General features: G+C 46.3%; 1 protein-coding gene across 1 annotated transcript; it reads left to right on the top strand.

Moving 5' to 3' along the window:
* Nucleotides 1-2,626: 2,626 nt before the first annotated feature.
* Nucleotides 2,627-10,977, top strand: LOC103084447 (H(+)/Cl(-) exchange transporter 4-like; the record flags this gene model as incomplete). The annotated part of the gene is made up of 3 exons (XM_007463252.1): nt 2,627-2,770; nt 6,517-6,616; nt 10,790-10,977. Coding segments are annotated over exons 1-3 (432 nt in total), but the record flags the coding sequence as incomplete, so codon positions are not given.
* Nucleotides 10,978-12,442: the final 1,465 nt, after the last annotated feature.

Raw genomic sequence — 12,442 nt, 5'->3', positions numbered from 1 at the left:
AGCCTGGCTCAAATATTTTAATAACTACCCTTCACTTCTTTAACCATCTTATTCCGGCACTTTTGTGGTTCCCGTCCTACAATTCAAATTTCCATGCTCTTTGCCAAAGAAATTTTGATTTAGTGCTTATTCCACCTCTTGTCTTTGTAAGAGTGTATTATTTTTCTTGCTAACTGGTGGTGAGCATTGGTCCTGCTGCAAAGCGTTTTCTCTGTGTCAAATTATTTCCTATGTGATCTGTAAATCAGGTTCTGATGGTGGTGTAACATGGAAGATGTCTTGGTTTATTTGAGATTGTTTTCCAGACAAGGGGAGGCAGAACAATAGGAGTGGAATTGTTATCTTAGGCAGGAAAGGAAGAAATCCTCCCACTTTGCTACTGCCCTGGCAGCAGGCACCCTTTTGACTGTATTTTAAGGAAAATTAGAAGTGAGGGCCTGCACTCAGGGCTGCTTGTCCGGGGCAGTGTGCTGCCAGCCTGGCATGGCTCTTGGTTTGTCTTAGTCTGTTTGGGCTGCTATAACAAAATACCACAGACTGGGTGGCTTATAAACAACAGACATTTATTCCTCACAGTTCTAGAGGCTGGCAGTCTGAGATCAGGGTGCCAGCATGGTCAGGTGATGGTTCTTTTTCCAGTCACAGATTTCCTATTGTGTCCTTACATGGTGGAAGGGGCAGAGGAGCTCCCTGGGGCCTCTTTTATAAGGGCACTAGTCCCATTCTTGAAGGTACTGCCCTTATGACCCAATCACCTCCCAAAGACCCCACCTTCTAATACCGTCCTTTGGGGGTTAGGATTTCAATGTATGAATTTGGGTGGGGGGACACACACGTTCAGACCATAGCATGGCTCATGTGGCAGGTTGTCCTGCCCCCTTGTCATCCCCATGGCATCCCCCCCGCCCCCGGTGCAGAGGACCACTCCCTCTGTGGATCACCTTGGCTTCCACCAGTGAGTTAAGTCTTAGCATTTTCACTCAGCTGTTGCTGTACGTCTTGAATATCCACAGAGGTTGTCTGCCTCAGTGGTCCGCTTTATCTCCCAGGAGAACCGGTTACTGGTTTGACTACAGTGATTTGGTTTTGAGTGGTATGCCTCAACCCTGTTTCCCCCAGGCCTCTCATGTTGATGCCCTGCTTTTGCAGAACGTGAGGTTTTCTAGAAATGGTTATAGTTGACCCTCATCGTGAGCGGTTCCGTATTTGTGAATTTGCCTGCTCACTAAAATGTATTTGTAACATCCAGAGCAATACATGGGGCGCTTGCCCGGTCAGTGCACGTGCAGAGCCTCAAAAAGTTTGAGTTGCCAGGAATGCACGATCCCAGCTGAGGTTAGAGAAATTGGTGCTCTGCCGTCTTGTTTCAGTGCCCAGACCAGAAACAAGCGTTCTTTTCACAGTCTCTTTAGTGCCATATTTTTCACGTTTTTGTGCTTTTTTTATTGGTAATTTTGCTGTTTCCAGTGGCCTTGAAATGCAGGGCAGGAGTGTCTGTAGTGTTTCTAAGCACGAGAAGGCTGTGCTGGGCCTTATGGAGAAAATATGTTTGTTAGACAAGCTTCCTGCAGTGTGAGTGACAGTGCTGTTGGCTGTGAGTTCAGTGGATGAACCAACGATATATATTTGATAAGGTGTCTTTAAACAGAAACACACAAAACAAGGTTGTATATTGATTGGCTGATGAAAATGTTGTGACCAGAGGCTCGAAGGAACCTAACCCTGTATTTCTCTTGGGGACAGTGATTTAGTACTCACTAATTCGGTGGCCATGGTGACTTTATAGCACAAAACTACCACAAATAATAAGAAAGTAACATTTGTCAGAAACAGACTCACAGACTTAGAGAATGAACTTATGGTTACTGAGGGGAAGGGTGGAGGAAGGGGATAGTTAGGGAGTTGGGGATTGACATGTACACCTGCTGTATTTAAAATAGGTAACCAACAAGGACCTACTGTGTAGCACAGGGAACTCTACTCAATATCCTGTAACAACCTAAATGGGAAAAGAATTGGAAAAATGTACATGTATAACTGAATCATTTTGCTGTACAGCTGAAACTATCACAACACTGCTAATCAACTATACTCCAATATAAAATAAAAAGTTAAAAAAAAAGAAATTAACGTTTGTGTCTCCCCAGAATTCATATGTTGAAACCTAATCCCCAGTGTGATGGTATTGGGAGGAGGGGCCTTTGGGAGGTGATGAGGTCATGAAAGCTGAGTCCTCATGGATGGGATTAGTGCCCTTATAAAAGAGACCCCAGAGAGCTCCACCAGATGAGGACACAGTGAGTAGATGGCCATCTGTGAACAGGAAGTGGGCTCTCACCAGACACTGAATCTCTAAGTAAGTGCCTTGATCTTGGACTTCACAGCCTCCGGAACTGTGAGAAATAAATGTGTGTTGTTGATAAGCCACCCAGTCTATGGTATTTTTGTTATAGCAGCTTGTGCTCACTAAGACATACTATATGTATCTTTCATCACCGCAGAGGTGCCTATGCTGAAATGTCTTTCCTGTGCAAGAAAATAGCGCACGTGGATTGTTCTGCCAGGTCTGTGCAGATGTTCTGCTCACATTTTTAACGACAGGTTTTCTCTCCCAGGTGTAAGTAGCATGGTCAATGCAGGAGCGATGAGTGGCTCTGGAAACCTGATGGATTTCCTTGACGAGCCGTTCCCTGATGTGGGGACGTATGAGGACTTCCACACCATCGACTGGCTGAGGGAGAAGTCACGGGACACCGACAGACACAGAAAGGTACATGCTGCTCATAAAGACACTTTGAGGGGAATCCCTTCAGAGGGCTGGGCCATGCTTTTATCGGACAGTCCCTGAGCTAGAGCTTGGGTTCACGTGTCATGTGCTGAGCTAGGTTCTAGAGAAGAGAAGGGCTAGTGGGAGAGGCAGAGATGTGGACAGGTAATTCTAATACCAGGTGCTTTGGGTGGAAGGCTATGTCATACAGAGGTGTGGTGTGGAGGGCAAGGAGGGGGGCTCTGGAACCAGACAGATTGGGTACATCCTGACTTTGACATCTTTAGGCTGGCTGACTTTTGGGGTGCCATTTCTGGACCCCATCTTCTCATCTGTAAGGATGGAGTTAATTATACCAGAAGATTAAATGGTGCTGTGTGTGTATGAAAGCACATATTACAGTGCCTGGTCTCTCATAGGCAGTCAATATATATTTCTATGGGCTGCAGTAAAGTTATGTATCAAGTGCTGTGGGATCATTTAGGAGGGATTGTTAGGGAGGGAGATTTTAGAGGGGGTGAGGTTTCAGTGGGGTCTTGAAGGATGACTAAGAAAGAATTTGCCAGGCAGAGGAAGGGGAAATGATTCTCATCAGGAGTGGCTCTTTTTTAGGTCACAGAGGCATGAAAGACCATGGCACATTTAGGCAATTCAAGGAGCTCTATGGTTTGGTGGCAGATTCACGGAAGGGGAGAACTAGAGATGAGTCCGGCCACGTGGGCGATGGGGCCACATTGGGAACCACTGAGTAGACCATGAAGAGGAGTTTAGATTTCCTTTTTTTTTTTTAAGATTTATTTTATTATTTATTTTATTTAGTTATTTATTTATTTTTGGCTGCGGCGGGTCTTAGCTGCAGCACACGGGATCTTCGTTGAGGCATGAGGGATCTTTTCGTTGTGGTGCGTGGGCTTCTCTCTGGTTGTGGTGGACGGATTTTCTCTCTCTAGTTGTGGCACACAGGCTCCAGAGCACGTGGGCTCTCTAGTTGAGGTGCGCAAGCTCAGTAGTTGTGGTGCGTGGGCTTAGTTGCCTCGCGGCATTCGGTATCTTAGTTTCATGACCAGGGATCGAGCCTGCGGCCCCTGCATTGTAAGGTAGACTCTCCACCGCTGGACCACCAGGGAAGTCCGTGGATTTCCTATTTACTGATTTATTTATTTATTTGTTTGGTTTTGGCTGTGTTGGTTCTTCATTGCTGCGCGTGGGCTTTCTCTAGCTGAGGAGAGTGGGGGCTACTCTTTGTTGTGGTGCGCTGGCTTCTTATTGTGGTGGCTTCTCTTGTTACAGAGCACGGGCTCCAGGCGTGCGGGCTTCAGTAGTTGTGGCGCACGGGCTCTAGAGCGCAGGCTCAGTTGTGGCACACGGGCTTAGCTGCTCTGCAGCATGTGGGATCTTCCTGGACCGGAGTCAAACCCGTGTCCCCTGCAATGGCAGGCGGAGTCTCAACCACTGCGCCACTGGGAAAGCCCTGGATTTCCTTTCCATGGCCACAGGATACAAGAGAGATGCACTGCCCATGCTCTATATGGCTCCTTCTGTGCTACAACAGCAGAGTCCGGTAGTTGCCACGGAGACCAACTGACCTGCCGAACTGAAAATATTTACTTTCTGTCTCTTTACAGAAAATGTTTGCCAACCCTTGTTCTAAAGGGTTATGAGGGGAATGATGGTCTCAGGAATGTAGGATTCTGTTAACACAGGGAGGCAAAGGGGCGCTCTTACAATGTGTTTAGATGTAACCATCTGCCTGGAAAGCGTGGTCCAGGCTGGCTCCTTCAGCCTTCTTGCTGTTAATCAAAACTACAATGAGGTATCACTGCACACCGGTCAGAATGGCTGTCATCAAAAAATCTACAAACAGCAGTGCTGGAGAGGGTGTGGAGAAAAGGGGACCCTCCTACACTGTTGGTGGGAATGTAAATTGATACCGCCACTATGGAGACCAGTATGGAGGTTACTTAAAAAACTGAAAGTGGAGTTATCATGTGATCCAGCGATCCCACTCCTGGGCATGTATCCAGAGAAAACTCTAACTTGAAAAGATACATACACCCCAATGTTCATAGCAGCACTATTTACAATTAGCAGTAATCACGCCTCGGATAAAACCTCATTGGCTGTGATACTGCCACTGCACAAAGCTAACAGCACTATTCACAATAGCCAGGTCATGGAAGCAACCTAAATGTCCACTGACAGAGGAATGGATAAAGAAGGTGTGGTACATGTATACAATGGAATATTACTCAGCCATAAAAAAGAATGAAATAATGCCACATGCAGCAACATGGATGGGCCTAGAGATTATCATACTGAGTGAAGTAAGTCAGAGAAAGACAAATATCATATGATATTGCTTATATGTGGAATCTAAAAAAATGGTACAAGTGAACTTATTTACAAAACAGAAATAGACTCACAGACATAGAGAACCAACTTATGGTTACCAAAGGGGAAAGAGGGTGGGGGAGGGATAAATTAGGAGTTCGGATTAACAGATACACACTACTATATATAAAGTAGATAAACAACAAGGTCCTACTGTACAGCACAGGGAACTATATTTAATATTTTGTAATAACCTATAATGGAAAAGAATCTGAAAAAATATATATATAGGTATAACTGCATCACTTTGCTGTACACCTGAAATTAACATTGTAAATCAACTATACTTCAGTTAAAAAAAGAAAGTTCGGGGCTTCCCTGGTGGCGCAGTGGTTGAGAGTCCACCTGCCGATGCAGGGGACATGGGTTCGTGCCCCGGTCCGGGAGGATCCCACAGGCCGCGGAGTGGCTGGGCCCGTGACCCATGGCCGCTGAGCCTGCGCGTCCGGAGCCTGTGCTCCGCAACGGGAGAGGCCACAGCAGTGAGAGGCCCATGTCCCGCAAAAAAAAAAAAAAAAAGAAAGTTTTTGGGCCTCCCCTGGGGGCGCAGTGGTTAAGAATCCCCCTGCCAATGCAGGGGACACGGGTTTGAGCCCTGGTCTGGGAAGATCCCACATGCCGCAGAGCAACTAAACCTGTGTGCCACAGCTACTGAGCCTGCACTCTAGAGCCCGCGAGCCACAACTACTGATGCCCGCGTGCCTAGAGCCTGCGCTCCGCAACAAGAGAAGCCACCGCAACGAGAAGCCCGCGCACCGCAACGAAGAGTAGCCCCTGCTCGCCACAACTAGAGAAAAGCCCGCGCACAGCAACGAAGACCCAACGCAGCCATAAAGGAAGGAAGGAAGGAAAGAAAGGAGGGAGGGAAGGAGGGAGGGAGGGAGGGAGGAAGGAAGAAAGAGAAAGAAAGTAAGTCCGTTTTTGTTGTTAACATGTAGCCTGGAAAATGAAAGAAGGAATTGAAGTCTTTGTCGAAGAGGGTCTTTTGTGAACAGACCTTACGATTTAGGCTAAAATAATGATTTGTATGTATTCAAAACGGTGACACCGAAGTTATGTCTTCCTTCAGAATGGCTTTGAAATAATCAAAGATCAAATCACACTTAGTGAGGTTTTTTTAATTAAGTGAATTTTTTTGGATTCTTTGGAGACTATTATGGCATCTTTATAGCTCTGTGAACTAGAAAGCCCATTTAACCATTGGGCTAGGTAACTGAAAGAATCACGTAAGCGGCAGTCTAGTTGCTTCATTATATTCGTTTTCTCAATCACCGTGTTTCCTGAGGAAACAGTTTCAGAGAAGGAAGCCTGAATTGGAAAGTGTATCCACATCAACTCCGATATCTTTCTGCTTCTAGATAACCAGCAAAAGCAAGGAGTCCATATGGGAGTTCATCAAGAGCTTGCTGGATGCCTGGTCGGGATGGGCGGTGATGCTGCTCATTGGCCTGCTGGCAGGTACGTGGAGTGTTCCTCTTGTACTTCAGGCAAGGGGGCTGTTACCTGAAATACCTAAGAGCACAATACACGACGATACAGTTAACGTAAATCTATCGTCAGTAAAGCAAAAAGACCCCAAGGCACGGACAGGCCCAGCTACGGTCATTGGAGCGTGGTACCGAGAAGGCAGGTTGGCCCTTTCCACACTGTACAAAGGTTTACTGCCATGCTGGATTTTATTGAAAACACACATTTCACATTCTATAGTACTTGGCCACGTAGAAGGCGAGAAAGGACGGGAACATGTTGATCTCTAAAAATAAAACATCATATGAGACTGGCCTTTACTAACACCGGCAGGCCCTGAGATGAATTGTAAACATCGAGAGACGCTCACAGTAACGCGAGACACCACAGGGTCTGAGGAAGGCCCAGGGGAGGTACCTCCAGCCCATGGGTTGTTCTGACCCCCAGGGACTCCGTGTCCTTCATTTTTATAATCCCAACACCATGTTTGTGAGCAGTAGCTGTTTCCAGAGTGAATGAATGAGTATCTGGAGGGGACACCTCCCCTTTTAATAGCAAATGCACCAGCCCTCCATGGAAACTGTTTCCTAAAACTTACTTCCTTTTAGGAGGCTGTGAAGGTTAATGTCTAAGAAGAAAAAAATTTGACGATGGTAAAGAGATTCCCTTAAGAAACCCCCCCTGCCTGTAGTAACATGCTAGTTATGGTTATAGGACTGATCAGAGAATGGCTCTGTGATACAGGTTGAATATAGTACTTACTCGCAGAGCACCTGCGGGGCATAGGGTAAAATTTTGTGATTAGAGGACTTTGATTTCTGGCTGCCCTGTCACTCGTTACATCTACAATGGTAGGAGCGGCTTGGTTGCCAGGGAGGGACTCCCTCTGCCTGGCATGTCATAAAGGGCCCAGGAGAGTGCTGAAGGGGCAGTCCTCTCCTTCCGGCCACAGCAGTTACCCACCCATTCCGCCCATCCTGTCCTTCCCCTCCCAGTGGCGCTCCCGGTATATATTGGCAGCAGTGCTGGGAGGGAATTCGAGTTCATGGACATATGGCGTTTTGCCACCCATTCGTTAGGCTCTATGAAGTCCTTTAAAGGTAGGTGGGGGGGGGGAGGGCGGAGAGGGTAGTTTGCTGCGAACTTTGATGTCTTTCTTTAGAATAGATTTATAAAACTGTACCCTGTGTTATTCTTGGCTCCTGGGAAGGAGGCATGAATACGGGAAATGAAGGAATCAGAGTAGATGTCTTGGCGTCCTGCTGGAGTCACACAGCGTAGATTTATCAACTGATCTCAGAGCCCTGTCGGGCTGTCTTTAACAAGTCAGATACCGACCACCGGGCTTCACTCTTAATCCGATTTCCATAAGTTCTTTCAGGAAGAATCACCTGGGGAATTAAAAGAAATGCTGCTGCCCAGGCTTCAATTAAATAGTAGCCCTGGAGATGACACCCTAGCATTGAGTAAAGCCCCCTTTCCCCTGTGATTCTAATATGCAGCCAGGGGTGAGGACTGCTGGAGAAGGGCGATCCCATGGTCACATCAGCAGATGAATATAGGTGGGAGGCAAGAAAGAGATGATCTTGGCAGTGAAGGTGGCAAAACTGTTCTTTTGATCTGGATGAAGGAAAAGCCAGAAAACTGCCCTATTCACCTTCCCGTTTTCCAGTGGCGAGGCCCAGGGGTCCCACTGTCTTGCCTGTCACCTCCGTAGTGGCAGCCCAGACATTATATTCCGACGGCCAAGACGGAGAGGCCCAAGGTGCGGCTCCTCTGCAGGGCGTTAACCAGGAGCTACCACTGGGTGTCGCTGTTGTTCCACACAAGGCAGTTTTTGTTCCAATGTCATCTGCTTGAGGTGTTCTCTGACCACCTTTTCTAAAAGCAGTCTCCCTCTCTGAGCCTCGTCGCTCTCGCCCACTATATGTATGTACGTGTGTTTGTATGTAACAGCTTTATTGAGATATAACTCACATACCACACAGTTCACCTAGTTAAAGTGTACAACTTGGTGGTTTTTAGTGTATTCACAGTTTTGCAACCATCACCGAGGCCAATTTTAGAACATTTTCATCAGCTCCCAGAGAACCTTCCTACCCTTTAGCTCTCAGCCCCAGTGCCCCTAGCCTCCGCTCAGTCCTGGGCAACCGCTAATCTACTTGCTGTCTCTGTAGATTTGCCTATTCCGGACATTTCATAAAATGGAATCATACAATATATGGTCTTTTGTGACTGGCTTCTTTTACAGCATAACGTTTCCAAGGTTCATCCATGCTGTCGCATGTGTCAGCGCTTCATTCCTTTTTGTTGCCATTGTAGGTGGACCACATTTTGTTTCTCCATTCAGCAATTGATGGGCATATGGGTTGTTTCCACTCTTTGGCTTCTGTGAATATGCAGTTGTGAACATTTGCGTACGTCTTGTGTTGGGTATACGTTTTCATTTCTCGTGGGCAGATGCCTAGGAATGGAAGTGTTTGGTCAGGTGGTGACTCCTTGTTTAACTTTTTGAGGACGTGTCCGACTGTTCTCCTGCACCATTGTAGGAAATGGCTGCCATTGGAACGTGCTGTATTCTCCTCTCTAGCACCTACCACCTTCTGTTGGAGCCCCTCATTTACTTACTTATTCAATCTAGTGTCTTCTCGCACAAGGTGAGATTCCATGAAGGCAGGGACCTGAGTTTGCTTTGTTCACTGCTGTACCCCAGGGTGTGGAACAGTACGTGGCACGTAGTACATAGGTGCTCAGTAAATAGCTCTTGAGTGAACGGATGGACCTGAGTTTCCTGATTTTCATTCGTTTGTTGCTCTCATTCATTCAACATGGATATATAGTTCCAGTTATGTACCCGACGTGAATACAATGGCCCTTGTCCACTTAAAGGGGACACAGGGTCTAGACACCTGGCTTGATCCCCACCGTGGCACACAAACCAGACAAGAGACTCCCCCCACCCTTATAGACTAGTTGGAGTGTGTGGGTGTGCATACACATATATATAAATACTGATCATATCAGGATGTGATAGGTGTGGTGATGGGGAATGCCTGGGAAGTATGCTTAGCCCAGACTCAGGAAATCAGGGAAGACTTCCTGAAGGAGGTGATATAAATGCCAGCATCTGGAAGATAAATAGGAGCTTGCCGGGTTGGGGGAGGACAGTGCTATCTGAGGCGGTGCAGAGAGGAGGGCCTGGTGTGCCAAGGAACACTGTGTGGGCAGTGTGTGGGATTCGTGATGGAGAGAGAGGAGCCTGGAGAGAAACGTGGGAACGGCGGTCAGAGCCTGCACGCTGCTGAGGATTCGGGTGTTCTGGCTAGAATAGTGGGCGACTGCTGATGGAACCAGGAGAGTGGCAAGGCCAGGTCGCCTGAGGCTGGCGTATGGCTGCCTTTGGGGAATTGATGTTGTAATAAGGATCCAGTAAAAGTGTGAAAAGTTTGGTAGCGCAAAAGTATTCCCTGCCTTCGTAAAAGACTGGAATGGGTTATTCTAGAAAGAGACCTAAAATGGCCTTCTCTGACCCACTGCACACTCGATTTTATCCCACTTCTATCGGCCTTTAAAGTAGTTATTTACTTATGTAGCTCCTCAATCCTTTATCCATAATTTTTTAAAAAATCCAGAAAGTTCTAACAAGTGAGATTTTTCAAGCTGGATTCCATTTGGTGGCAAAACTTTATTTCAATGATGAGGCTATTATAAATCGTTTTGTCTCCATTTTGTCTGAATTGTCAGGTTTCCTGGAGGATATTCATGTGTGTGATCCCAGCATCCTGCCCCAGAAGCCGCTGAGGGGGTTACATGATTTATAGGGTGTAGGTAGCCTGTTTCTAAGATTTGGAAGGGCTGGGTTCTGAAAGCCGCTCGGCCCCAGAGGCTTGCGGTGGGCTCAGCGCTGCCGGTCTCTCCCTCCCACCCTGTCGAAGCCCCCTGAGGACAGCGTGTCGTTGGCCTTTGTGTCTCACTGGGCTGGGCATCACTTTTGCCTCACCTGGTGCCCTGCCACTCGCTCAGATGACCTCAAGACTGAAGAAAGAGGCTTCCTGGGTGCGTGGCAGCCCGGGGCACAGGCATCTCCGCCTGGCCCTCCGGGCGCACGCGCTGCCCTGGCCCACGCCAGCTGTCCCTCTGAGTGGCTCTCGCTGCTTCTTCCAGGCACCCTGGCCGGGGTCATCGATCTCGCCGTCGACTGGATGACAGACCTGAAGGAGGGAATCTGCCTGTCCGCCTTCTGGTACAGCCACGAGCAGTGCTGCTGGACTTCCAATGAGACCACGTTTGAGGACAGGGACAAGTGTCCCCTGTGGCAGAAGTGGTCGGAGCTGCTGGTGAAACAGTCGGAGGTGGGAGCAGGGGCGGGTCCTGGCTGGGAGCCCCGTGGCTGGTGTGGGGGGACGTCCTAGCTCTCACCTTGCAGTGTCTGTCCTGACTGTCGTCGTGGCTACTACGAGTGCCACTTGCCACTTGGCTTTTTCTAGCTCTAGGGTTCAAACTTCACTTGGAAAATCCTTTCCCACTATTTCATGTGCACGATGTATGTATTTTCTTTAAAGCCTTTTGTTTGGCTTTATTTTTCTTACTGAGACTGATCTCTTTGATCATGCTGAAGAAATAGGGTTGATTTTTATCCCTTCTGATTGAGAAGAAAAGATGTTACTATTTTTTAATAACAGCTTTAGTGAGACATTATCCATATTCCGTGGGGCATACCCATTAACGGGTACAATGTGATGGCTTTTAGGATATTCACAGAGTTGTGCCACCATCACCCCGATCTAATTTTAGAACTTTTTTTTTTTTAACATTTTTGTTTCATTCAAAGAGAAAGTCACAAAAATTATAATCATCCTCATCAGTTTACTCAGTCCCATGTAGTTAATTTTTTTCATCTTGATCTTTTGTTAGCACTTTTATGAATGCATCAGTTTTCCATTAGAGTTCTGAAAATGCGTATTCATTCAGTTCAGCATATAGTCAGTTACCAGAAACCTGTACTTGTCAGAGTCTTTTCCATGAATTCCTTGAAGATGAAACCCTTTTATAGGAACATTTTTGCAAAAGCATCAGAGTACACCCAGAACTGTCTGTAAATGACAAAAGACTTAAAAATGGCCACGGTTAAAGATGTGATGAAAGTTCATAATAATGCAATTGACAAGGAAATTTAGTTATTTCTGATATATACATTTTAAAGTAATAACTAGAATTATGACTTATTATACCAGAACATATAAGATTTTAAGAAATTTCATGTAATGTCTGAAACATTTATATTAATATATTTCCATACAAATAAGCCAAAGAAAGTTTAGTACTATTTGTTTTTGTTTGTTTGTTTGTTTTATACTGCAGGTTCTTTAGTCATCAGTTTTATACACATTAGTGTATACATGTCAATCCCAATCTCCCAATTCAGCACACCACCATCGCCACCCCACGTTTTCCCCCCCTTGGTGTCTATACATTTGTTCTCTACATCTCTGTCTCAACTTCTGCCCTGCATATTGGTTCATCTGTACCATTTTTCTAGGTTCCACAAACATGCGTTAATATACGATATTTGTATTTCTCTTTCTGACATACTTCACTCTGTATGAGAGTCTCTAGATCCATCCACGTCTCAACAAATGATTCAATTTCGTTCCTTTTTATGGCTGAGTAATATTCCATTGTATATACATACCACAACTTCTTTATCCATTCGTCTGTCCATGGGCATTTAGGTTGCTTCCATGTCCTGGCTGTTGTAAATAGTGCTGCAGTGAACATTGGGGTGCATGTGTCTTTTTTTTTTTTTTTTTTTTTTTT

Source organism: Lipotes vexillifer, unplaced genomic scaffold (assembly GCF_000442215.2).
Source record: "Lipotes vexillifer unplaced genomic scaffold, Lipotes_vexillifer_v1.1 scaffold3224, whole genome shotgun sequence".
Taxonomy (NCBI): Eukaryota; Metazoa; Chordata; class Mammalia; order Artiodactyla; family Lipotidae; genus Lipotes; species Lipotes vexillifer.
This window is presented reverse-complemented; position numbering and strand designations above follow the sequence as displayed.